The 27,936-nt window shown below is 35.0% G+C and overlaps 1 protein-coding gene across 15 annotated transcripts; it reads left to right on the top strand.

Moving 5' to 3' along the window:
* Position 1: 1 nt before the first annotated feature.
* On the top strand, positions 2–27,815 carry TIA1 (TIA1 cytotoxic granule associated RNA binding protein). 15 transcript variants are annotated; one of them, XM_045523165.2, is made up of 13 exons: positions 25–324; positions 7,646–7,742; positions 10,433–10,531; positions 11,045–11,099; positions 11,270–11,302; positions 12,540–12,627; positions 15,830–15,905; positions 21,738–21,846; positions 22,224–22,319; positions 22,434–22,518; positions 22,877–23,000; positions 23,848–23,990; positions 25,110–27,815. In XM_045523165.2, exons 1-13 carry the CDS (start codon positions 299–301, stop codon positions 25,234–25,236), a joined length of 1,158 nt encoding a protein of 385 aa, XP_045379121.1. In that variant the 5' UTR covers positions 25–298; the 3' UTR covers positions 25,237–27,815. The 15 variants fall into 15 exon arrangements, 9 of the variants coding, with proteins under 9 accessions (XP_045379128.1, XP_045379130.1, XP_045379121.1 ...); XM_010963730.3 differs by having other exon boundaries at positions 29–324; positions 23,845–23,990; XM_045523166.2 differs by lacking the exon at positions 11,270–11,302.
* The last annotated feature ends 121 nt before the right edge of the window (positions 27,816–27,936 follow it).

Genomic DNA, 27,936 nt, shown 5'->3' with positions numbered 1-27,936 from the left:
ACTAAGGTGTAGCCAGGCGGCCCGGAGGTTGAAAGTGCAAGATTCTTCTGCGCCTGCGCGGCCCAGGTCACTTCCCTGGCTGCTCCAAGGCTCCCGGCTCGCCGCCATCTTGTATTGGGGGCTTCATTGTTCGCTCTGGGCCGGGCAGTTTAGTGTAATTGCCGCGAAGAAGGAGGCGGGGTAACCTCCAGTCAGCCGAGAAACCCCGCTATTCTGTAGCCATAGCGGCTCAAAAGATTTGTGAGGTAGTAAAGGGTAGGGAGCTGGACCCGGAGGCGCCGCCGCGACCGCAGCAGCCATGGAGGACGAGATGCCTAAGACTCTGTGAGTCTGGGGCAGCGATGAGGGGGGCGGATGGTGGTGGTCCCGGAGCAAGGCTTCGGCTCTGCGCCGCTCCCCAGCCTATTGTTCCCCGTGGACGCCGCGGTCTCATGGTTTCTCTCGTTGGCGTTCACCTGATGCCCGGGGACCCGGGCTGTGAGAGTACGAGATGGAGGGAGAGAGGGCTCAACCCCCTGATTGAGCCCCGACACCTTAACTACACCACGGCGTGGCCTTTGGCCTCGCCCCGGGCCCTCCGTGGTCCTAGGCCTGGAGAAAAGACTTTTTCATTCAAATCTCTTTTTAGAACTCGGCGAGCCTTTTTGTCCCGTGCTTTCCTTCTCTCCTCCCCCACCCCCTCCCCCTCGCTTCTCGGTTAACCTCTTGATCTTTACAGCCGTCTCCCTTTCCATTTCTCTTTGATTCCTTCCTGAAACTCATCCTTTTCTTCTCGTTATAGGAATTTTTCTCTTGAAAGTGCTTGTACTAATTTTCAGGGAGGTAAACTTTGTTCTCGCAGTCGCCAACTGGAAAAAAGCCAAATTCTTTTTCTTTTAACTTCTCTTTGACTTTCCTTTTGTGCCACCCCTTCCCCCGATGAGAAGGCCTAAAATCGACCCCCTAAGGATTTTGACACTGCTTTTTAAAAACAGGAATCTCACATGGAAGGACATAGAGACCAGGGGGAAGTAGATTTAATGCAATTTTACCATCGCTTGCTAGTTTTGTGATTGACACGTTGGTGAAGGAGCGAGGAGTTTTATGAAGCAATTAATGTTAATTAATGTTAAGTACCTTAACATATTTAGTCACCCCTGAGAATTTGTACAGTTAGTGTTAAATGGTCTCAGTTAAGGATTCTTTTCTTTGTCGTGTGGCATCCCCCCAGCGTTCGCCTTTGTTTTTCCAAGTATTGTCGGTCCTACCCTTGTGGCTTTTCTCGAAAAGAATAAAAAGCCCGATGAGTTTTGGGCAAAGCTTTTTGTTTTTATTCTTGGAATATTGGCAATTTGAGAACTCTGTGCGTTAAAAATACACTCGTAGGTTCCTTTTTGCAACTCTAGATACTACAGTTGTTAAGAAATACAATATAAATCAGTTACTTTTTTCATGACTAAGTTTCCGTTTGTAATCTATATGAGAAATACAGTCACACTTGTTTTCTTAATAGATAAGTAAACTTTTTGCTAGTTTGTCTCATAATCTGTTACCTTAAGTGTCTATTAATAGGATGCAGAAATTAGTGCATGGCCTTTGTTTTTGAAAGATTATGTCTAAAAAATCATTAGCCCCATAGTTTATGGAAACCTTTTTAAGATTCTTATTTTGAAATTTTAATTTCAGAAACTGCCAGAAATATCTGGGAACTTAACCTTTTCAGTATGTTAATTTGGGTATATCAGGTAATGAAGACAACTTCAGCTTTCTCTAGCCAATCTACAAAAGTTGGTAGTTAAATAACACTAGCTTGGGGACAGGGGACCAACTATTGCAGGAGAAATAATGAAGGAAGTTTTATTCCACAAATACTTATTGAATACTTACAATTTGCTATGTTCTGTGTTAAGTGCTTTGTGAGCTTATTTAATCCTCATCAGAACTGTGCGGCAAGTGGATCTATTGTGCAGTTGAGGGAAAGCTAAGCTTAGAATTTAACTCATCCAAAGTCGTATAACCTTATTGTTCATCATCCTGCAGGTCTACTCTCCTCAACTCTTTAACTCTTAAAATTTATGACCAATTTTGCCTTGTATCTTTCACAAGCATACCCCATCCAAGAATCTTTTCCCCAAAGTAGTCCATGCTTTAACATTTCCTGTTATCCCCTCCCTTGCTTCTATCTTTCTCAACCAAAATTCCCATTCTTCCAATTAGACCAGTCTTGATTCAGTATGAGTAGATTCTCATCCCTAAGTTTTCCCAGGAATGTTTCTACTTTTAATATAAAATGTTTGAATAACCTTGGAAGTCAGGGGCTTTTAATACGTTCTTTACACAGTGTCAGGTCCAGGGTAAGTGGTCAGTAAATTTGTTTTAAAAACTAGTATCATTCCAAGCAGTGAGTCAAGGTTTTATTCATTCTTGAAGGTAAGATGTGGTCTGAATTCTTCTGTTGCCTGTGTACCTAAATGGCTCAGAGGAAATGCCTCCCTTTGCTACAAATGAGTGTTCAGCATTGCCTTGTCAGAGATTGCCAGTATTCAGTTTCTTGTCAACAGTACTTTGGAAACATACAGTTGACTCTTGAACAATGCAGGGGTTAGGGGCTTTGACCCTTGAGCAGTCAAAAATCCATATATAACTTTATAATTAGCCCTCTGTATCCGTAGTTCTGCATCTGTGGATTGAACCAGCCATGATCGTACAGTACATATTTAGTGGAAAAAAATCCATGCACGTAAGTGGACCCGCGCAGTTCAAACCTTTGTTATTCAAGGGTCAGTCATATTGTGAGAGGTGGATATGTTTTCAAAATAGAACTGTAGGAATTGCCAGTGGATTGGGTGTGGAATGTGAGAATGAAGTCAATAAGATTTATTTACAAATGTGGAATTATCAGTCATCTAAAATGTTAGTTTGTTGCAAAACATAAGTAAAATGGAGAACAGTCTTGACAGCATGGCTGTCTTAGTCTTGCAGGCATAGTGTTAGATACTTTCATTGAGACTGGTTTATGTACATTTGGCCCTCCGTATCCATGAATGTGGAACCCATGAATACGGAGGGCTAACTGTAAGAGACTTCGAGTATTTGTGCATTTTGTTATCAGTGGGAGGGGGCAGGTCCAGGAACCAGTTCCCCTCAAATATCACGAAACAACTGTATGTCTGATCTCCAAGTAAAGGAGGTGCTACCCAATAAGATAAGAGGGTTTCAGCTATTATGAAACAGACTCTCCTTTGTGAAGAGTAGACAGTTGTTAAATAATATTAAAATTATGATGCTGGAATACAGTGTTTGTATTATGTACAGCAGTCATTTACTGGTATATACATAATTTCATAATTAGTAAGAGACATGCACTTTCCACCCCGAACTAGAGTAACTCAGGCAAAGTGGATTAATTTTCTAGCAAATTGCAAATGATCAAAAGTAATTCTGAGAAAGTACAGTTATCTCTTTAACAGATATTTATAGAGCACTTAAAATATTCCAGGCAGGGTTCTAAAAAGTAGATATATAGTATGAATGAAAATAAAAGTCTCTACTATTAAGAAATTTATTATTAGAGTAATACCTGATTATTCATGCTTTTCATTTAGATTTTCAGAGGCCTCACCAAATTCTGCATATTTATACAGTGATTGTGGTTCAAAACAAACCCAATACAGCATTCTACTTCGTAATTTTGTTTTGTAGGTTAAGTTTTCTAGAGCTATAATAATCAAAATGAACATTTTAAATGTTTTGGATTACAATTTAAAACTATTCGAACTTAATATCATCTTCAAATATACATATTAAATTGGTATGGAATCCTGTCCCAGAACTGTCAAATTTTCAAATAGCATTGATGACTTTTTCCATTGAATCATCTCAGGTAGCTTTTTATTTTGAAAAATTAAAAACCTGTGGAAAAGTAACAAAAATAGTATGTTGAAGACCTTTTATGTGGATTTACCAGTGGCTAGTAGTTAGCCAAATTTGCTGAACCATTTCAGAATACATCATGACACATCAGGCCTAAATACTTCTAAAAATAAGGGCATTGTTTTACATAACCACAATATAATTTTCATATTAAGGAGATCACATGGATAGAGTATTGTTAACTAATATACAGTTCATATTCATATTTTAGTTGTCCAAGGACATTTTTTTAGTTCATTCGTTAACAGTTCTCTTCTACTCCTGTCTTTACTTTCCAGTTCTGCACAAGATTGGTACATGATCTCAGGGGTGAAATAGTAAATATCATGGGATACTTCAGTCCATGCTATTAACAGGAAGTCTGTGGAACCGCTAGAAAGGGATACTTTAATTTCTTGAAAAAAATTTTGAAAAATTAAAACTATATAAATATAAGACAGTGACATTTTTGTTTAGTTGTCCAATAGACATGATGATGGGAATCTTGGCTTGCAACTGCTCAGTATCAATTTTTGTGTCAGTCAGAATTTTCTTAAAAGAATACTGTAAAAAAAATTCAAGCATGGAAAGAATTTATTAAAAAGATATTGGATACTCCCAAAATTTGCAGGAAAGTTATGAAACTGGCTTAGAAAATGTTTAGGAAATAGAGACAGCTGTCAGGCTCACAGTCCTAATCAAGCCACAGACCATCTCAGAAAGGATGCTGCTGTCCCATCCACTGAGGACCTGGTATTACAGCTCCTACTTTCACTGGACGTGGGATCTATTCAATCTCTACTTCTTTAAGCCTTATCTTTGTCTTCTATGTTCAAGACTAGTAACTCCCAATTGACCTACTCTAGATCACATGCAAGGGAGACTATAACCATATTTAGCGTTTTCATCTTCTGGTGAGGAGTCAGGCTCTGCCATAGGGTGAGGATTCCTCTAAAAATAGGAAGATGTTTGGCGAAAAAAATCTGCTACACATGTAACTTAAATCCATACTGTTAGTAAGAAATCCTTTAACTTCAGAAACAGAATAGGATGAGACAACTAGAGAAACATATTTAAAAATGAGAATGAAAATATTATATACATGACTTGTAGTTTATTGTAACAGTATCAAAATGTGAGAGCAAGTTGTTTGTGTAACTCCTCCTGAAGAGTTTTTCTCTAAACAGCTGTGTGTAGAGTTAATTGATAGAGGCTCCTGGACCTTACAGTATACAGCAGGCCACAGTCAGTAAACAAAGTAAAGGCAATACAAACCTTAGTGCTTTTTTAAAGTAGCTTTTTTTTTTAATTAGCTATCTTCAAACTAAGTAAATCACTCAAAATATTTCTGATAAAATCTTAGATAGTTTTCCAAAGAGTAAATGATAGAATCCAGGTTCCATAAATACGTCAGCTTGTCACTAGATTATCTAGCTTTAGCAAAGTAGATGTTAGAATTAAATTTTCAAAAGAGCCATTTTTTTTTTTTTTTTTCATCTAGACATGGCATTCCTGAGGATTTCTTACAGACACAGGAGTCAGGGTGAGAATAGACCCAGAAGAGTTGCAGAAATAGCACAAAATTCTCACCTGACCTCACCCAGCTTCTCTTTTAATGTTAACATCTTATACCATAGTTACATAGTATAGTTATCAAAACTGAGAAATTAACATTGGTACCATACTGTTAACTACACATTTTATTCCAGTTTCCCCAGTCTTGCCACAAGTGTGCTTTTCTATTTCAGGATCTAATCCAAGATACCACATTGTGTTTAGTTGTTATGTCTCTTTACTTTCCTTTACTTTGTGAGGAGATACCTTTTATGACCCTGACACTTTTGAAGAGTACTGTTTCTCTGCTCTACAGTGACTACTTTTTTTTCTCAATGTACTCTCAGTTAGAATTGAATCACTAAGACTAGCCCAAACTCAAGGAGAGAGAAATTAAACTTCACTTAGTAGAGGGAGGTGTATTAAATAATTCTTGCCAGCAGCAATTATTACTATGGTGTTTTAATGGTAATTTCCCTGATTCCTTCTACATTTATTAATTAGAGTTCTAGAAGAAAAAGCTATTTTCCCCAACCCTGATCCAGGATTCTGTCAAGGATTACCCATTGTATTATGTTGTCAGTGTCTTTTAAGTCCCTCTTAATCAAAAACACTCCCCCCCTCTTTTTTTTTTTTTAACTTTTCTTAGGACAATATATTTCTGAAGAAGCCAAACAAGTCACCTTATACAATATCCCACATCTGGATTTGTGTACCACTTATATGCCCTATATCCTGTAAACTTAGATCCAAATTTAAGCTTAATTAGATTCAAGTTAGACCTTTTTGATTTGAATACTTTATAGATGATATTGTATAATTCATACTGTACACACAATGTCTCGTTTATCCATAAAATGGTTTAAAGTTTGATCTCTGTGTCAAAGAGGTAAAACAGCCAAAGCTCTCACTTTTAAGGTAGGGCTTTCCCTTTGCAGTTCTTAAGTAATGTATGTGATAATTCTGACATCCTGCAATTACCCATTTTCTTACCAGCGTTTCACCTACTGGCTCTGCATCTATCAATGGTTCTTGCCTGAATCAGTTATTTAAGTAGGGCTTACCCATTATTAATTTAGTGCTGTCTGTCTGCATTTATTGACTAGCATTTTTCTATGAAGGAATTGTTCATTGTTCCATAAGACTCAGCACTTCTCCCTTTGCCATTTTAACCTATTCCTCTGGCTTCACAGTAAGCACTCAATATTCTGTTGAATGGGTAAATGGAAGGAAGTAATTGAATCCACACTTTCTGGCATGTATAGATATTTATTTTTCTGGGGAGAGAATTCATACCTTTCAACACGTTCCCTGAAGGATTCTTGGCCAAATAATGAGAAACTACAGTTGTTGGGAGACTACATTCTCTGATTTCAGAAGTGGTAAACCTCTAACTCTAACAAGTCTGGAGGTAACCTCATTTCAGAATCCTATTTTGAAAATAATTTTATAAATTCTTTAAATAAGGATCATTCCCCTCCCCACCCAAAAAAAATTAGGATCATCCCAGTCATGGATCTTATAATACATTATTTACCCTAATTAAATTTCTCAGCCCCTAATTCATGTTATCTGTTAAAAGTCTCTCCTAGAATCTTTTACTCTCCACTTCCACTGAGTAGTGATATTCATTGAAAGATTTCCCATTCCTTTGTGAGCACGTACAACACCTGATGAGTGATTTACCCGTGATTTTTCAAAAATATGTTTATAGTGTAAACCAAAGTATGCTTAAATTGGACAGTTTTAGGAGATTCATGTGAATTAAAAATTGAGGAAAATTTAATGTTCTTAGTAATACTGTAGAAGTAGAAATAATCGCAGAACTTTCCAGGATTGATTGTATAAAATGTCCTACATATCTAATGATTCATTTGAGAGATTTTAAGCATATCTTCCTAAAGTAAGCCTAGAAAAATAGAAACAAGCAACAGGTTTAATTTGTAAAACCTGGACTAAAAAAACAGACAAACGCTAGCTTCCCCTCTAGTAACAGTGTCTAATATATTTGCAAGTAACATATCTTACGTGTGTTTTGAAAGAAATTTTGAAGTTCTGGCAAACTTTTGTAAGTTCCCAGATAGTGTAGTTTAAGGCAAAGATCTACCTATTCCCCAAATTCACTTTTTAGTAAACAACTTTAAGAACTGATGCAAAAAAGAAAATTTTAAATAGTGAATTGATTTTCTTTGTGTTTCAGATATGTTGGTAACCTTTCCAGAGATGTGACAGAAGCTCTAATTCTCCAGCTCTTTAGCCAGATTGGACCCTGTAAAAACTGCAAAATGATTATGGATGTAAGGGTATTTTACTTAGTTAACTTTCTTCTTTTTAAATACATTATTTAAATTCGTTACTTCCAGGAACTCTTAAATTAGTTCATACTGTCTAAGTTCGTAGGGATTTTATTAAATTTGTAATAATCTGTTTTGGCCACTGAGTTTAAATTTGTTTTGCTAAATAAAGGAAGAAGAGAATAGAACTGATCATTTCTAGACCAGATGAGGGCTATATGTGGGCTTTTGTTTTAAAATGTATCAAGGCCCCAGAATTGTTTATTTATATGTGGTGTCAGTTGATTGGCTAATCTAGAAATTCAATTATTTCAATTAAAATGGGAAATTTGGTTAAAAAAATAGACATTTGATACTGTGTGAAAGTGTTTTTAACTTTATTTTTAAAAGTCGTGATTCAAGTTTTCATCAGACTTTAATGTATAGAAAAAACACTGAATTCACTCATCAAATTGGTATTAATCCTGAATCATAATATTTATAAAAAGACAACTTAAAATTCTTTTGATGAGAAAGACAGTGCTAACGAATAATTCTTTTATCTTTGGTCTCTCCTTCCTGTAAACTTTTGGTTTTCTTTTCTCCAGGAAAAAGTAATATATTTGTATATCTGTATCTGCTACTTTCTCTTCTGTTTATTCCAACTTAAGTCTTTTTATGTGGTATTTTTAAGAGTAATTGTTTTGCCAACTGGCTACAGTTTGTTGTCTTGAATTTTAAAATGTCAAGCCTTTTCCTAGTGTGGCAGGGTCACCTACATATGATATAATGGATTCAACAAATGTTTTTGTCCTTCACACTCTTCTAAAGTGTTTTTCGTTTGTTTGTTTTGTTTGTTTTTGGTTGGTGGGTAATTTTATTTATTTATTTATTTTTAGTGGAGGCATCGGGGATTGAACGCAGGACCTCGTGTATGCACTCTATTACTTAAGCTATACCCTCCCCCTACAGTGTTTTCTTACCACATTTAATATCTTTATGCTTTTGGACAAAGAAGAAAAGATCCCTGTACCCACAGAGAAAGATGAGAGGGAAGGACAGGGGAAAATGACAGAGAATTTAAAACCAGTTCTTCTTCATCTGGGTCTCCTTCCTTGTCTTACTAATAGCATTTACGGAATGCTTACTTCCTGTTAGTTGTTTTAATGTTAATGCATTATCACAAATGCTTAATAGAAACATTATTAAGCAAATATTATTCCCACTTATCATATATAGAAATGAGACAAAGCAAGGGTGTAAACCAAGATTGATCTGTATCCTCTCCATTGGTCTGTAGGCTGCTGTTCTCTCCATGTCTGGGTCATTCTAGATGTTTGCCTGGTAAAGATCGCTAGGCAGAATGTTAATGACTGCTAGACCTACAGAACGGACTAGCTAGGTTAGCCTCTGCCACTTTGTATAAATTTTGGGTTTTGGTCACTCAGAGTCTCAGATTAACTATCTGCCTCCCCCTCCTCCTCCTCCTCCTTCCTATCACTATTATTAAAGTCTAAATCCCAGTCTGTTCATACTGTTGGACTGATGTTTGTATGTGTGAATTTTATACTCCCTATAGCACAAAGTCTAAAAATGTATAGGCTTAGATTTTTTTAAATCTGAAAAGTATGGTTTTGGGGGAGGGTATAGCTCTAGTGGTAGCCCGGGTGCTTAGCATGCAGACGGTCCTGGGTTCAATCCCAGTACCTCCTCCAAAGATAAATAAATAAACCTAATTACCTCCCTCCCCAGAAAAATTTTTAAAATTCTAAAAATTAAAATGTATAGTTTTTTTCTGGGTATAAACGAAGTAAAATAAGCATTCTTATTTATTGGATTGCCCTACTCTTAGGTCTGAGCTACTTCTCTAACTACATTCTGATGCTTGTCAACATTGATCTTGGTAATAGAATTCTCGTTAAGTTTAGTATTAGTTTGAATTAAACAGTTTTTAAAACATTTTTATATTTAATGTTTTTAAAATAAAATAGTGGTTAGTTTCAGTGTAATCAATTTTGTGATTGCCTTCTTGCTCCAAAATTCTTCAAAATCATTGTCAGTGACTTTTTTAGACTATTAATTGTACTTGAAACAAAATAGTATATTTCTTTATTCTATTATCATTCTAATCTTTTGAATTAGTTTCTTTTTAACAATTCTGCTTGAGAGATTATGGAAAGAATTTTAATATGGACTATAAAATTATTTGGTATTTTGCCCTGACAAGTATAAAATACTGGGTGTTTTTTCTGCTTCTTTAATTTATAGGAAAACATCCAGGCTTCATCTATCATCAAACCTCAGCTAATTGAAACACTAGCAGAAAAGAGCAGAGAATTTTTCAAAGCACCAAAAATTTTTGTGTTAGAAAGTCCACATTCTAAAACCTGTTCTAAAACTTTACTTACCAGAGGACCTTTTCAGTTTTCAGAGCCTATTTACTTATGTTTTAGTAACAGGTTTAAGAAGGTTAATTAAGACACTTAATCATTAATAAAAAGATTAAATTTTATATAATGTAGTATAAGTTGTTGAAGAAGATAGCTTTCTATAAAATAGTATATTTTAAAGTGTTTACTTCCTTATCTAAACACTTGCAGAACAGACCCTTCATTCTCCATGGCATGATAGCTGAGATGTATAAAAGTTTGCATAATTTTAAGATAATGGGAGTATGAAACTTAAAATTGGGTTTTATGTTTCTTCTTCAATAGACAGCTGGAAATGATCCATACTGTTTTGTGGAGTTTTACGAGCATCGTCATGCAGCTGCAGCACTAGCTGCTATGAATGGGCGGAAGATAATGGGTAAGGTAAGCTATCATTATTAAAGAAGGTGACTTGCGCTAAAAAATTCTAAGTTGTATACAGTTGTTTCCTTTTTAGAAGACTTGTATTTGCTTTGCAGAAAAGGATCAAAGTTAATACTAAAAAGATGGGATAAAACTTTTAGAGGTCTGTTTATGTTAGCATTCTTCATGTCGCTTTGCACGTGGTACATACTATTTGTTGAATTAATCAATCTTGGATGAAACATCTAGTAACATTGGATACTAATGGGGAAGAATAAAAGGAAAAAATTTATTGGTACTGTAGATAGAAAGGGTTAGTTGAATGTTAATAGAGAAGTATGTAAGGTTAGGATTTGTTAACGTTATTTGCGTAAGTATCCGTTAAAAAATAAGTATTGAAATTTTGACCAGAACTGGTATCCCTTTGAATGCTTCATCTCCAACATTTACCTGTGTATTCATAGATGCAAATCTTATAATATCTGATTCTAAGCTTTATTTTTATGGAGTATAAATGTAGAAAAATTTTTTTAGGAAGTCAAAGTGAATTGGGCAACAACCCCCAGCAGTCAAAAGAAAGATACAAGCAGTAAGTATATTTTATACTCTTTGAACGTTTGTTTTTAATGTACACAGTAGTTTTATTGTAAAGCATATAAACATCATACGTTTGCAGTAATGTTTTGATCGTTATCCTAAGATATGATTGAATATGTTTGTGTTAATAAATTTAAGAACAAATCTAATCTTTGTCATCAGGTAGTACCGTTGTCAGCACACAGCGTTCACAAGGTAATTGTATCTTCTTAAACATAAAATGAAATCTCTTGAAAGGGTATTCACTAACCACCTGAAGTTTTTTTGTTTGATGTCGGGGGGAGCGGGGAGGGAGGGAGTCGTATTTCTATTTGTCTCTGGCAATATTTTTCCCCCTTTTCCCAGTGTTAACCAAGTGTGGCTTGTCCACTATTCTGGTGCTATTTTAAGTTCTCTGACCCCCCTGTGGTAGCAGCTGATGTCTTAGAAATACTTTCACCACTGAAGGGCAAGATACCCTGCTTCCTTGAGGTCACAGTCTGTGCTTCACACCCAGATCTTCCGATTGTCCGATTGCTTGAGTTGCTCCTGAAACTGTGTTTCCCAAATGGCAACCCAATATGTTGCTTAAGGCCTGCCAAGTAGGGGTAACTTTTCTTTCCAAATATACTTTGTCAAAGTTAATCTATGTGTCCATTTAGAGTGTTGATCCAACTATTGTATTTTTAAAGTGTTTCCTTTTTTGAGCATTGTCTTTTAAAAAAAAAACTTCACATATGGGATCGTTATTTTTTCTCCAATGCTTTTTTAATGGCTCTGATATAAAGTGAAGGGATTACTGTTTTCATTCTGTTGCCTTCAGTCTTAGTTCACTTGCACATGGATTCACATAAACTGAATGGTGTAATGTCTGGGCAACCAAAACTGTTGGCTTTTGAGAAAACTGTCAAATACTTTAACATCAAACTGTTGCAATGCAAGGTATTTCTTTGATTGTTCTTCACAAAATACGGTTAAGCCAAGTATATCGTGTAGCTAGGTTCAGTAAATTGTCTTAACTGAGGCAAATCTAGTCTACATAACTCATATTACCACTATTTTAATTGGTACAGATTTAATATAGTGGTAAACTGAATAAATGTAAATGACTATTATTAGAATAGTAATTAAGTCATTAATTTTTTTCAAAACTTGTTATAGATTATTAGTTTATTTTCTTAGACCAATATGATGATTGGCTGTAAATAGAAATGTAGCTGTCAGTTTTCCATTAGTTATATCACAGTCCTTAGGAGAATCTTCCCTGTATTGTCACTTTGATTCATTATGTTTAAAATTGATAGGATTTGTCTAGATATAGAATAGTGTTTTACTTATACTTTACTATAATCCATAAATTAATTTAAGAATACTTTATTGAATAGATTTTAGTATTTTTTTAAATTCTAAAATTTTATTTTTCTTTTCACTTCCCCTTCCTTCCCCTTATAAGATCATTTCCATGTCTTTGTTGGTGATCTCAGTCCAGAAATTACAACTGAAGATATAAAAGCTGCTTTTGCACCATTTGGAAGAATATCGTAAGTAACAGAAGATAAATTTAAAATGCTTTTAATTAGAAACAATCTTATGTAGAAGTAATTTGAAAATCTGTTGTGAATTTTGGACATTAATTTTAACACCTGAATGTAATGTATTATATCCACTTGAATAAATATATTGTTTAGCAATTATTCAAGCAGTTAACAGCCAAAGATTGTTTTCCCACTGATACATAAATCTTTGGTCTTCAGTTCTCTTAAAATTATTTTTCAGTGAGCATTAGCTTTTAAGAGACAAATATGCTATTGTGCATACTGTTTCTTGTATAAGTGTCTTGCTAGCTTGGTCATGATCTTTAGTAAAGTTGTGCTCTCACTAAGGAATTTAGACCCTTTGGCTCTTCTATGATACCATGCATTTTCTGTTAATATATTTTAACAAAAAGAAACCTTAACAATTTAACCCTAAAAGCAGTTATTGAATATTAATTCCCAGGTATCTACCCTTTTGTTGTTGTTGCTGTTAACAATAATAATAATGCCTTTTAGTATTTTGTGAAGCACTGTCTTGCTTGCATTTTTTATTAATCATACAGTTTAGGCCTTTTGTAAATAGCTCATAAAGGCAGTATTGATCATAAAAGAACTTTAATGTTTTGAAAAGCATGCCATATAATAGAGTAAAAATAATACATTGATTACTACATTTTCTTAGAAGTAATTGTTATATTTAGAAAAACAAAAATTTGGGGGGTTACTGGTTGCTTTATTATTGTTGTTCCAGCTAGAAGCATGATAAAAAGGAAATGCTAGCTTTGTTTTGGTTTGATGAACAGACCAACAGCAGAAATGAGATGAGAAGGAGACTGGAAAGTAAATGCCGTAGTATCGGTGTTGAATTTTGAGAGTTTTCATTGGAAGAGTTTAGTTCATTGGTAGGAGGATGAAATGCATAGTGAGCAAGGAATGACTATAAGTAAGGGGCTAATGTTAAAGGCAGTTGCACAATTAGGGTGTTTAAATGGACTCTACTTTTAGGTGAAATTTTTCTTTGTGGGAACTGACTAGGAGACTAAAGTTCTAATTTCTTGATTGTTCTTTTAATCTGTCTTAGGGTTTTGATGATGGTTAGCTTGCTTTTAAATACCTAGACTGGAAGGTCTTAACCTTTGGCCTTTCAAAGGCTCTGTAAATCTCTGTGCAAGTTCTGGGCTTGTTTTCATTTTGGTGTGGAGTTTTCTGTAAGTTTTATCCTATTTTCAGAGTGGTCACAGTACCAAAAGATTAAAGAACTCTGATCTAGATCTTTGCTGCTTCTTCCTTAGGGAATCCTTCCAAAAATAAGTAAGAATTAAATATAGTTCAAGGCTAACATTTCCTGAAATTTAACTTTAAGAAGAAAAAGCTTTTCTAACATTTTAACAGTTTAGTTAGCTATTTCATTAAATACTTTGATTTTGATTGAAGTAGCTTTTCTGAAAACATGGGAATTTTAGTTGAGATTAGATAAAGATTGTTTAATAATTGATGAGTTTAAGTTAAATGACATTTAAATTTTAGTAATTTCATTACTTTTTAATCATGGATCAGTAATTTCTTTTTGTTGAATATGTTGGTGGTATCATAATTATAGTCTGTAGACTTTTTTATCGTCAACTATAATTATTGATTTATGTGTTATTTTCTTCCTTGGTAAGACCTTTAAGTTTTATAATTTTCAGTCAAGGTAATGTATAATGTCTGAGCTTTAGGTACGCAAGGAGTTAGTGTTTCTAAATTTGAAAGAACCATTTTCAGTTGGTAGCATCTTTTCCTGATTTTGTTGTTGGTAGTGTTAAAGGAGATAAGTTGATAACTTTATATTTAAAGGTTCTCGTGATAGTCAGATATTCTCTCGAAGATCCTACAACAGTGCTTGGTTTATAAAAAATGTATAGTAAATGATGGCCTATTAAAATATTTGCTATAAAAATACAGTACTTTCTTTCCCTAATTCATACAGTTTAAACTCTTCCTGTTCCTTGAGTTTAGGGTAGTCTAACAAATACTGGTATAGAAGTAAATCAGTTACAAATTAAATGCATGTGTACCATACAGATCATTTTAATAAGTATTTTTACATATTGAGAAGTGACTTGCATTAGTTTTCCCCTTTCACCATCACCTCTTTGTCATTTTGACCCTAAACTTAGTAAATCACTCCTAAATTGATCAAAATATGCTTATGTATACTTTTAATATAAAATTATATTGCATGGCTTTCTGACTTGGGTTTTTGTTGTGAAAGTGCCTGTTTTGTTCATGTGTCCTGAGAGAACAAGCATTGTGACATACCTGGCTAACTTAAAAGCAGATTGCCTGTGAAGCACAATTTGAGTCCAATTTTTTGAGGTATGGAGTTTTAGCTATCATGGCTGGGTTTTTTACTCAATCTCAAATAATAGGGCTCTGGTTATTTTGCAGAGTATCTCTGAAGAATGGACAGAATTGCCCTGGCTAACTACAAGCTACGGTTCACAGTGGATAAATGTTGGCGTGCTTTTTTACTTTCTGACTTTTTACAGTTTTACTTTTATATCTTTTAGTTTCCAATCAATCTTATATGATTGCTATTTTAGAATTCAGTATAAAATCTTTTCTTATATAGTTTAAAACTAAAGTGTGTGTCTAGTGTTTTTCTTCAATGATTTAACATTTCTGAAAAATGTCAAGTTCTCAAAATTTACCCATAGTCCAAAAGGGGGGGGTGAACTGATCTGAGAAAATAAAACAATTTAATTAATTTAGGGAATATACAGCTTTTTCATTCTTTTAGTTTCCAGTTTTCTATTTTAATTTTTTAATGATTAGGTAGTATATAGTGTCAAATAGCAAATTATAAATTGCATGGTTAAAGAAAGCCATTCATTTAGTGTGCCTGTGAACTCTATAGTGGTTAAGTAATTCATATGAATAGCTGCTTTTACCATGCTTAATATTTTAAAATTTTAAAACTTTTTGAAGTGAGAGGCAGTTTCTGTACATTGTATACATATATATTTAAGAAGTTACTGATTTGCATGTTTATAAAATTAAGCCTCATTTGCTAATACATGATAAATTTTATAGAGTAAAAGGTGAATTTACATTAAAGGTTCATTTTAATGAAGCTGAAACATGAAAATGAGTTGTGTGTGAAATTCTCACTTGATATCCAGAGAAGAGTTTGCAAACCTAAACCTCTGATTGTTTCTGATTTCAGAGATGCCCGAGTGGTAAAAGACATGGCAACAGGAAAGTCTAAAGGATATGGCTTTGTCTCCTTTTTCAACAAATGGGTGAGCTCGATAAGTGCATGAACAGTGCTTTGAGAGTAAAGCATAAACATTCTGTTTCAACTATTAGTCATTTCTTTCATCTGCCATTTGTCATTTCACTGATAATGAATACCCTTACTAGGGGACATCGTCTTTCTCCCGTTTGGTCATTTAGTCAATATTTATTTAGCATCTGATGCATGCAAAGTACTGATACAGTGTTTTCAGAATATAGAAAGTAGAGGTGTTTAAAAATCATCAGCCAGAGGTAGATACTGAATATCTCATTTCTATATTTAATTCATTATCTCCCTGTTTTATACTCTCGTATTTTGGGGTTTTTGAGTAAAGACATATTTATCTAGAGAGATATATACTGTATAGAGTGTAGGCTATTTCAGAAGGCGAGAGAAAGACCACAAGGTATGGGGGTTGGGTGCTCAGGTTAAAGTAAAAGTGGGTACACACGCCATAGACAGTACGGGGCATCCCCGAAGACGAGGGAGCTACAGAGGCCAAGAGGCACGGTGTTACCAGTTTTTATGGGCTCGGCACCTTCACTTGCCAAGAAATGGACCATTTCTAGCTACCCTGGGGAAGGGGTGGGATTCCCAGGAATTGGACCACTGCCCACTCTTTGACCTTTTATAATCAGACTTGAAGCTGTCATGCTGCCTGTGGGCCTTGCTATTTTAAAAGTAATTAAATGCTCCAATGGGTGAGGACTTTTTTATTGTATATTAATGTATTTGAAAATGTCTCATTTGACTCAGCAAACATTACTGAACACCAATTTGCATGGACTTGAGATTTCTGGGTTTTGCAGAGAAAAGGAAGGATAGTGTGTTTGTCAAATGAGAGGTAAGAGTAGGGTATAAAGAAGGAAAGAGCTCGTATTTAGGGTGACATCTGGATAAAATCCTTGGTATGTTCTCCATACAATGTAATACTGTGCTGTTGTTTTTAAAAAAAAAAAAAAAGAGTGAGGAAGCTCTGTAAGTACTGTAAGGTGAAAAAGCTCATTTATATTATAAAAAAAAGGAGGTGGGGAGCATATATTTGTGTGTGTGTTCATGTTTTCTTTTCCCCTTGCAGGGATAAACAAGAAACTTGTTGTAGGGTCTCCTGTTTAGGCATGGGTAATGAGAGTTAGGCAGATGGGCAGCAGGTTAGGAAGCTTCTCACTGTACTATACTGGTTGAAGTTTGAACCTTGTAAATATAGTATAAACTCAGATAAAGAATTTAACTTTTTTACTGTGATAACTCAAAGTTCCAAGAGATATCACACTTCCAAAAATATAGGGGTGGATGATGGGAGTACTTATATGCACTATTCTTAGAGTTCACACTGAGGTTTCATTAGCCCTAGACTTTATTGTATTGCCTCTGTATTATGACTGTTGTTTGCTGATGATAAGTACAAAAATGCTATATTTTTCTGTGTAAGAGTGCCTTAGCATGAGCCATTAAAATTTTTTGAAATGTATTCTAGAAGAGATTTTCTTACTTTAATAAATGAAGTATTTGAAATAGGTACTGTATCGTTGATTTGATGATTTCAGGTCAAATTTATGAGCATCATTTATTGTGCCATTTTCCTCTGAGGTCCCCCCCAACTATTTTTTTAAGTTTTCTTGGGGGGAAGGGAGGTACCTCAGTTTATTTATTTTATTTATGTTTGGAGGAGGTACTGGGGATTGAAACCAGGACCTTGTGTGTGCTAAGCATGGGCTCTACTGCTTGAGCTATTCCCTTCCCCACGTTCTGAGTTTTTTTAAAAAATACATGTTTGCTGTTATGCCAAATAGTGTCAAATCTTCTTGTTTTTTTTTCTAGTTCCTGTGTCTGCTTACACTGAAACTAATGTCTAGTTATTCCTCCCTATGAACTCGTACTATCCAGATATTTGTTATAACAGTTTGCAATCATTTTGCCCAAATTTTACTTTTCATATAAAAACTGTGCCCTAAAAATGTTTACATGGCTTGTAAATTAAGGCAAAAGAAGGTAGAATGCACTGCGATTGTATGTCAGCTATTTGCACGGTAACATCACATCTTGCAGTCTGATTGTTTAAATGTGTTACACAGCATAGCTGTCATCCTCCTCTCATGAAGTGAAAATGTCTTCTAAGAAAGTAGGTTGGCCTGAGAGATCAGGAAAATTTCATATATTAAAAGAAAAGTTGCAACTGATAAAGCATATTGAGAGGTGAAAATGTAAAAGCTCTCCTATGTACAAGTCCCATCTGCCAATTACAAAATGAGAAAATAAAAACTATCGGAGTGTAGCTGCTGCTTGAAGCTTTACTGTTACTCACAGCATAGTATTTCGGAAAGGTAGAACAATACGTCATACAATGAGCTGATAGCCACAATTAGTGTGAGTTCCTTAAAGGACTGATGAGTAGGGTTTTAGTGTTATGTGCTGCTTGGGGGAGGTAGGTTGGGGGCTTTGGGTGGGCTGGGAACTCATTTTTTACCACTTGAGATTATGGAATATACACCCCTGCTATATGAAATTCACTATTTAATGCATATTTAGTATGAAGGTCAGACAGAGTTGGATTGTAATCCTGATAACCATCATATGATAGGTGTAACTTTGAGTAAATGATTTAATTTAATTTTTCTAAATTTATATTTCTGTGTCTATAAATTTGTGATATGTGATTGGCAAGTGTTGCAAAATGCCACATCCCTGACTTCAGTTACCCCCGACTCCCTTGCCTCTTCCCGGGTTGTGTGTGCTAGGCAAACTACAATATTGGTTCAACATAGCTTTTCTGCTTACTCTGAAGTAACTGAATGTTGCTAGAGAAAAACCGAGTCAACTGGTTTTGCTTCTAGTTTAATGGTCACACACATTATATAAGAACATGGTATTATCTTTGCAAACCTATGTTTCTCTAGTAAATTTGATTTCCCATTCTTTAATAACTGTTTCATGCCCCCCTTGATCTCCTTAAATAGCCCTCTTTTCTCCACCACCACCCTGAGCTGACAACCTTATGCTTCAACCGAGAAAATAGAAGCTGTCATATAGAGGAATTCCCTCAGCTTTCAGCTGCCAAACCTGCATAAAATGCATTCACCTTCTTCTTCCTCCTATTACAGAGTAAGAAAGGCCCTTCCTGTAAAAGACCAAATCACTTACGATTGGGGTCCCACTGCTCTGGCCTTTTCTAGGACTTTGATTGTGTCCTTATTCTTTTTTTTTTCCACCAAAGTTTAATTGAGATACAATTCATATACCATGAAATCCACTCATTTCAGGTGTACAATTCATTGGTTTTTAGAATATTCACAAAGTTATGCAACTATCACCACAATTTTGAAATATTTTTGTCTCCCTAAAAAGAAACTACATACTCATTAGCAGTCACAATCTTTTTCTTTTACACCGCCTCCCCTCAGCCCTGAACAACTATTAATCTACTTTCTGTCTGTATAGATTTCCCTGTTCCAAACATTTTCTGTAAATGGAGTTATATAATGTGCACTCTTTTCTTTTGTCCTGTGTCATCAGTCTTCCTCTTCACTGGACCGTTTCATTCAACCAAGAAACATGTTCTAGTGTCTCATTAAAAACCACACTTTATCCCACATCCCTTCCCTATCTGTATCTGCATTTTTCTGTTGTAATTCAGAATCAAACTTCTCAAAGGAGCTGTTTGCTTGTGCTTCCACTTCTTCATCTCCTGTTCACAACAGTACACACACACACTCCATTAAAATGTTTTTGCTGCTTCTATGAACCAGTAGTTGTAACTGTTTCCTATGGCTGCTGTATCAAAGTAGCTGAGTGACTTACAACAATAGAAACTTGAACTTTCTTGAAGTTCTGGAGGATAGCAGTCCAAAACCAAGGGGTCATCATGGCCATGTTCCTTCTGAAAGCTCTATGGAAGAATCCTTGCTTCCCTCTTCTTAGTTCCTGGTGGTAGCTGACAGTCCTTGGTATCCTTGGCTTGTAGCTGCCTCACTCCAATCTCTGCCTTCCTCTTCACATGGCCCTCTTCCCTCTGTATGTCACCACATCCGCTTCTCTTCTTATAACAGCGCTTCTTATAAGGGCCCACTCTAATCCATATGACCTCATCTTAACACATCTGCCAAGACCCTATTTCCAAATAAGGTCTCATTCACAGTTATAGGACCAGGTAGACAGAACTTCGTATCAGTTTAAGGGAAACAGTTCAACCCACAACAGTAATTAAACGTCTTACGGAGTTCAGACTAGTTAGTGTAGTGAGCAGTATTTGTTTCTTTTTAAGTATATGCATTTCCTTTTTATGTCTCAAGAATGACTTTTAGCCTTGAATTTCCCTGTTCTTTTGCTAGGTTAAGCCCGCATTTTGACACTTCCAGACCAAAGCAGCACCACATTTACTTTTCAGTACACTGTAAGCTGACTTTTGTTCTTACTCTGTACCAGCACTGTTCTTTTCAAGTTTGCCTCTTGATTTCTGCCTCCTTGGCTCTGTGACAGTTCATTTTTGTGGGTTTTTTCCTTCATCACTGGCTGCTCCTTAGTCAGCTTTAGCTAGTGATTTCTCCTTTACCCAGTTCTCAGATTTTGCTGTTCTGGGATGCTTTTTTTTCTCTCTCTAGTCTTTCTTCATGACTGAATTTTATATCCCTAGCTGGATTTACTTCACATTTACTAACAAATGCTTTTCGTTTGGATGTCTTACAGATGTCTCAAACTTACTGTGTCAGTGGAGGTCTTTGTTTCTTCCTGAGACCTGTTCCCCTTCTCCTTCCCAGGCTTCTCATTTCCATAAATGCTAGCACTATCCTCCCTACTGTCCAAGCAGGGACCTTGGAGTTACCTCTGCCTTCTCCTCCTTTACTTACTGTGCACTCCCCCATCTCCCAGTTCTGTTGACTCTTCTTTACATCAACTGCTACTGCACTAGTCCTGGCCACTAACATTTTTTTTAAATCAGGATATTGCATTAGTCTTATAAAATGTCTTTTTCCTTTTACTACCCATCTTCCCATACTGTTTTCCTCCCAGCACTAAGAATGGCCTTCTTAAAACAAATCAGATCATGATAATCTCTTACTTAAAATTTTCAGTTTGTTCCTGTGGTACCTTTCCTTTTTGCAGACAAGGTTCCAGTGAAACTAGTCATCTTTTGCCTGCTGCATCTAGATGCATACCAAACCCTTTCCTGCCTTAACACACACCTTGCCGTGCTTTTCCCTCTGGCTGGAACGCTTTTCTAGCTCCTGTTCCTCTCAAGTTCGGCTTAAATGTCATTTCAGAGAGAAGTAGATCCCCATGCCCATGTCTCAGCATGGGTAGTCTGTCTCTCTGAGCCTTTTGTTTCTGTCCTAGCATTTACCACCATTTATAATTACTTTGTTTGTCCCCCCAAAAGAACATAAGCTCCATGGCAGCAGAGACCATGTCTACCTCATCCACCGCTGTTTCCCTAGCACTTAACCTGCTGTCTAGAACGTGATAGCTGTTCAGTATTTACTTGTGGGATGAATGACAAACCAAATACTGTCATTTAAAACTTGTTGGGTTGTATAAAGTGAGATTTTCATGCATAGTAGTCTGAGTTATTACATCAACTTTATAGTGGCTGTGTCATAAGGGCTTTGGGGCTTTGGAGTTTTTCAGGTGATTAACATTCCCAGAGTCTGATTTTGAAGTAAAAGACAATTTTAAAACAACATTGTATTTTAGGAAAGTGGTCATATGTTTTATATTTTATAAAGCATTTTCATTGAAAAAACATTTGTGAAAAGCAACCATGAGTTTTCTCTACTGCTAACAGTTGTTTAACATGAACTAATGGTGGCTTCTTTGTCATTTCTAATGTTGTGCGGAACAGGATGCTGAAAACGCCATTCAACAGATGGGTGGCCAGTGGCTTGGTGGAAGACAAATCAGAACTAACTGGGCAACCCGAAAGCCTCCAGCTCCAAAGAGTACATATGAGTGTAGGTGTATTGGAGAAGAAAAGGAAATGTGGAATTTTGGAGAATACACTAGATTTTAAGTGTTATAGCTGTTCCCGGAGACTTATTGCAGAAATAGATGAGAAGCAAATCAAGACTACTATTCAAAAATGTACTTCGTTTTCATTTTTGTAATTATAAATAATAAATAATATCTCTAAAGTCTCCTATTAAGTAGAGTATACTGAGTAATTTTTTAGACATTCTTGGGGGAGGTTTAATCAATCAAATGTAATATGTATTAAATAAGCATTTTGATCAAGGTAAATATTACCATTACAGTAGTGTAGTTAATGTTGCTTTCCTCTCTCTGAACATTTTATTTAATGAATTAAAAATATTAAACTTTCTCTCCCTAGCAAACACCAAACAGCTATCATATGAGGAGGTCGTAAATCAGTCTAGTCCAAGCAACTGTACTGTATATTGTGGAGGTGTCACTTCTGGGCTAACAGGTACGAGGGCTTTATCTGTGTGGCATTTTGAGATTAATTTTTTAACTGAAAGGCTTCATATTTTTAGGATTTTAATATAATTTAGTGTGGTTTGTTTTTGTTTTTGCCTAACAGAACAACTGATGCGTCAGACTTTTTCACCATTTGGACAAATAATGGAAATTCGAGTCTTTCCAGATAAAGGATATTCATTTGTTCGGTAGGAGCGGTTTTAAAAAAAAAAAAAAAAAAACTTTTGCCCTCAAATCATTTTTAAACATTTAACTTAGTGGTTTCCTTTAAAATTTACTTTGGTTTTAAAGAAATAGAAATTTCTCTAGCGTTTATCATATTTGCCACTTTTTTATAATAGCTCCCTCCTTCCAACACAAGGCAAATAAAACATTCTCTATTAAGAAAAGAAGTTTCTCCAGAACTACAAGATCTTTGGGGAAAAAATAGCAACAAAAATATGCCATTTATTGGTTCTTTTATATGAACTGCCTGTTTTACCTCAGGCTTATTCATAAGTATTTTAAACAGTTTATGTTGCTAATTCTTAATATTACTTCCAATAGGTTCAATTCCCATGAAAGTGCAGCACATGCGATTGTTTCTGTTAATGGCACTACCATTGAAGGCCATGTTGTGAAATGCTACTGGGGCAAAGAGACTCTTGATATGATAAATCCCGTGCAACAGGTGAGAGGGTTCTTGACTTTGCCAAGTTGTTGCTGGGCGAATAGGTATTTTTCAATGAAATTGCTGATAATCCTTAGTAATGTTTCTAGCTAAAATCATAGTATATAAGGGCTCTTCCTACATGTATTATAGTTCCAGAGTGGTGGTTCATGGATAGCAGTGGTGACATGATGAATGTGACCGCCTCAATTGACCCATGCTCACAGAGAGGATTTTAAAATGCTCCGACAAACCTAACAGGGTATTAAATTTTTCTAATACTTGGTAGATTTATTCACGTGCTATTTGGAGAACTCACAAGCATGCTTGGTTCAGTTGAAATAGAAGCCATAAATATATCTAGAACCTTGGTATTTTCTTCCAGATTTTGCTGCCTTTGTTTTTCCAGGGAGCTTTTACTGATTCAGACTTGATCCCACAAAGATTTCTATGAGGAAATTGTAAATGGAGCACCAAGATAGGAGGAATAAAATCCTAAACTATATGTTTCTTAAGTAAATTGTGTATAGGAATAAGTAATCTTTATCTCTTCCCTACCTAAAGGAAACAGTCATGGATAGGTTACAAGACATTTAAACATTATATTGAGTTTCATATTTATCCCTAGGGCATTACTTACTGCCTTACAAAGAGTATGCTATTTAGAGCCTCGTGTACAGTTAAAGCAGTATAACCTCACTTTTTTCTCTTTTAACCAGTGACTTTATAAACTTGTTTATCCTTTAATTTTACTTGTAATGATGGCCCTATGTGTTATGGCTCTATATTTGTGGTAAATTAGGACTGTGTATGTACCTCTAACTTCAAATAATATTAAATTATGTGTTATAATTTTACTTAATAGCAGAATCAAATTGGCTATCCACAAGCTTACGGCCAGTGGGGCCAGTGGTATGGAAATGCACAGCAAATTGGCCAGTATATGCCTAATGGTTGGCAAGTACCTGCCTATGGAATGTATGGCCAGGCGTGGAATCAGCAGGGATTTAAGTAAGCATAATTGTTCTTTTCCTTTATTATTAGCTTTTGAAAATGTCAACAACTTAGGAAGAGATTTTAAGTAATTAGTAGGCAATGTGGCCCTCTGTCTAAACTATAGCCTTTGAAGGACTTAGAGGTTTCTGCTTTACAGTTTTAAGTGTTTCTCTTTAAAAATTTGCCTAGGGGGGTGGAAGGTATAGCTCAAGTGGTAGAGCACATACTTAGCATGCATGAGGTCCTGGGTTCACTCCCCAGTACCTCCTCTAAAAATAAATAAACATAGTTACCTCCTCCACCCCCTGCCAAAATAAAATAATTAAATAATACAATAATAAATAAATTTAAAAAAATTTTTTTAATTTGCCTAGAAATACATTGCCTTGAATTATAACCAGTGTTACAAGAATTTTGGTAATGCTTGGTAATTAATCAACTATATTTAAGAAAATAAGAACTTAATAATTGCTAAGCTTTATATGTGACTAATGGTCACTTAGCTATTCTTGGATACAGTTACTTTGATGCTAGTTGCTTTATTCATTATGCTTTTTTTCTGTGCAAAAAGGTTTATTCATACATTGTTATATGGAAGCTTCTTTATATATACTGAATTATGCAGTTTTACTTAAATTTCTGAAAAACAAACTGGAAATTTAAAAAAGCACTTTGCAGTTTTTATTTAAAAGGAATCTTGTAATGTTGAAAAAATTTGTGAGCTTACATATGATAATAATTATTTTAATTTCTTCTTTGAGTAATATAAGTAAGTACAAGTCCTTATCATTCCAGATGATCAGATTTCTTTCAGGTACTGGCTTGTTCAATATATGGCCAACCCCAGATAGACACTTTTCTGGGATTAGAGATTAGTTTTTTTCTGAGTTCAAAGAGAATAAATGTTTATAGATTAAGAGCATTTTCTTAGCTGTAATTAAACTAACAAAATTAAACTGTACAAATTAAAGCTATGATGAGGATGCTTATTTTTAAAAGAAAAACTTTTGCCTTTGCTTTTCCTGGCATAACAATTATTCTTATATCTGGGCGTAAGAAAAAGGGTATTTCCTATGTGTGTCATTTGTTAATCGGTGGATTTCCCTTCCCCTCTTCTTTCACATTCTCCACCAGTCAGACACAGTCTTCTGCACCATGGATGGGACCAAATTATGGAGTGCAGCCGCCTCCAGGGCAGAATGGCAGCATGATGCCTAATCAGCCTGCAGGGTATCGAGTGGCAGGGTATGAAACCCAGTGAAAAAGGACTCCAGAATCTAAAGCCAGTGGCTTGAGGCTACAGGAAGTGTAGTAAAGCCGTTGTTTACTTAAAGATTTATCAAATCAGTCAGTGCAAATGTCAGATACAATGTATTTATTTAAAAGATTCATTTTTTAATCATGAAATTACTTACCATCCACATTGTTTTAAAAAGAAACAAGATGCTGGATGTCTGCCAATTTTTGCCTTCATTACCTTTTTTGATAAAGTTTCTCAGATCCTTGTTTCAAATACAAATGCAGGGATTGCTGCCACTTTTTTAAAATTGAGGCAGAAAATTGCACAATGTTGAACTTTTTTCCACTGAAGTAGTGTGCAGTTCTAGTTTGCATTCCTGATGTGATTTAAAACATGTAATATAAAGATGTTAAAAAAAAGAAAAAAGAAAAACCAAAACTGTGCAGAGTCTAGAAGTTTTTTGTACTCTTCAGCTTATGCACAATTCTGTTTTAGAGGTTTTTTTGTTTTGTTTTGAAAAAGACATTGTTTAAACTGTCCCATCTCCACTGTTTTCCCTTTGGGGTTTTTTAATATAAATTATTAGTTTACAACATTTTTGTATCTACATTTTTTCATAAATTTGTCTTGCCTTATTAAAGTTCTGTAAAATATAAATGGAAAAAATGATGTTCAGTTAGGTTGAAAACTTTTCTCAGATGGATTGATAATTGCATTCATCTTGTGTTTTATATGAGAAGGTGCCTCAAGAATTCCCTGTTGAATTTGTTTAAAAGGGTTTTTCTCTTCTGTGATAAACTTCACTGTGTACCAGGAAATATAAAAACAAAAACTTGTTACTAAAGAAAATCTCTGAAAAGTGATAAGTTCTTATGAACTCATGTTAATTTCATGTGTCAAGTTCTACATTTACATGTGTTATTTCATTATGTAAAATGTCTTAGCAATTTAGTATTTTGCACAGTTAGCAAACTTTGTCATTTCCTCCTTAAAGGCATCATGCAGAGTTGACAGGAGATTTATAAAGTTTTGTTTGCATGTGAATATCAAATACACACTTTGGTAGTCTTTGAATACAAAGTCATCTGCTCTTGTTTTTCAGGAATTTTGAGACACAAAGTTGTATGTAAATGAATATATTAATTTGCCATTTTCTAGTTATATTTACTCAAAAAGAGTAAATCAACTTAATATGTACAAATGATAGCTATGAAACTGTAGAATATCCTTATGTCAGGCTTGGGGTTCACTGTGAACTCCAAAGTGAGCCTGAATGACCAGCCGGGCAAAACATTTTTTTAAATGTTCAGAGGCCAAAAGATAAACAAAAAAACCCTTGAAATCCTACCTCCTTAAACAGCCTTCAAAGAGGAGAGTCCTCAGTGCAATCATTACTTTGATTCTTTTGGTACCTGTTTTCCTGGAGTTCCCAATTTTATTATTTTGGGGTGGCTCCGAGCATTAAGAGGTTTAATCTTTGATGGCATTGTTCTAGTTTTGAAATTTCTAGTACATTTTACAGTCTCTTAGAAGAGTTGTGGGAGATTTTGTTTTGTTTTGTTTTCAGTGAAAGTCACAAACTCTCTGACTCACAAAGGGGAAGGGTCCTCAGTATACATATTTGGATGGCTGATTGTTTTTTTAAGACCTTCAGAGAGCTCCTAGCATTTTATTTAGGAATAGAAGGCCTGTGAAATCTTAAGAGTTTCCTGGCCTGTATCTTCCAGGTAGGAGCAAATGACTCTTAAGCTGGTCTTTAAGCCAAGACTCTTGTAAACCAGAGCCCAGGAAAGACAGTTCCTAAGTGTATAATTCTCTGGAGCTCAATTCTATGCAGTTGTACTGATGTTTCATTAAGTCACTGTGTATTTTAAGTGTTAATACATTAAAAGTTGCTTTATGGAAGATGAGTAAATTTTTTCAACACTTGGAAATTTTATTTCCTTGTTAACTTCTACAGATCAGGGCATGCAACCAAAAGCATCTTAAATGAAATACTAAAAAAAAAAAAATAAAATAAAATAACAGGATGCTGTTTTTAGATTCTTCTGGTTTATGTTCCTATTTTAGGACCCTCATTATTTTTCGCTTACTCAAAAATATCTTATGTCCTATACATCTATGGATGGACTGCAGGGTAAATTATTTGGGCATAAATAATCTAAGCAAAAGTATAGTTTTTCTTTCATTTTGACTGTTTTCAAGTGTTAACACTTTTCATTAGCCAATATTTTCTTATTGCACAAATCTTAAAATGTACATGACTACTTTTTAAGAAGAAAGTAGTATTACTCAAAGGTTTACTACTGAACAAATTCACATTTCAGGAACATTGCCAACTTTGCTTTCAATCTTAACTCTTAGTGTTAAAACAAATCATTTAAAAATTTACAGTCTAAAAATCAAACTGTCACTAGTTATCAGGTAAGGAAATTAAAGTTTTAAAAATGGTTTCATTCTCTGCAAGATGCATTCAAATTTTACTTTAAAATACATCTGGTACTGTAAAGAACCCAAAGTGGTTCATACTTAATGGGTCATTATCCAGTATTCGTTGCCCTGACTATTTGGATATTAAAGTTCCTTTATGTTTTGTATAACCTTTGGGATCTTCTTGCAGTGATTATTGTGTGTGAGAGATTTTTTTTCTCTTTGGTCTAGCCATAAATATTGTTACATCCACCCAGGTATTTATTTGTTAATCTTTGTTAAATCTTATTC

Source organism: Camelus bactrianus, chromosome 15 (assembly GCF_048773025.1).
Source record: "Camelus bactrianus isolate YW-2024 breed Bactrian camel chromosome 15, ASM4877302v1, whole genome shotgun sequence".
Classification (NCBI taxonomy): domain Eukaryota; kingdom Metazoa; phylum Chordata; class Mammalia; order Artiodactyla; family Camelidae; genus Camelus; species Camelus bactrianus.
The sequence above is the reverse complement of the archived record's forward strand: the minus strand, read 5'-3'. Positions and strand labels throughout refer to the sequence as shown.

Bases quoted from the DNA above. Each gene is read 5' to 3' on its own strand.
- TIA1 (XM_010963730.3), top strand. From the start codon at position 299: ATGGAGGACGAGATGCCTAAGACTCT. The intron at 12,628-15,829 runs GTAAGTAACAGA...TTCTGATTTCAG, and splicing joins GCACCATTTGGAAGAATATC to AGATGCCCGAGTGGTAAAAG. The intron at 23,991-25,109 runs GTAAGCATAATT...ATTCTCCACCAG, and splicing joins TGGAATCAGCAGGGATTTAA to TCAGACACAGTCTTCTGCAC.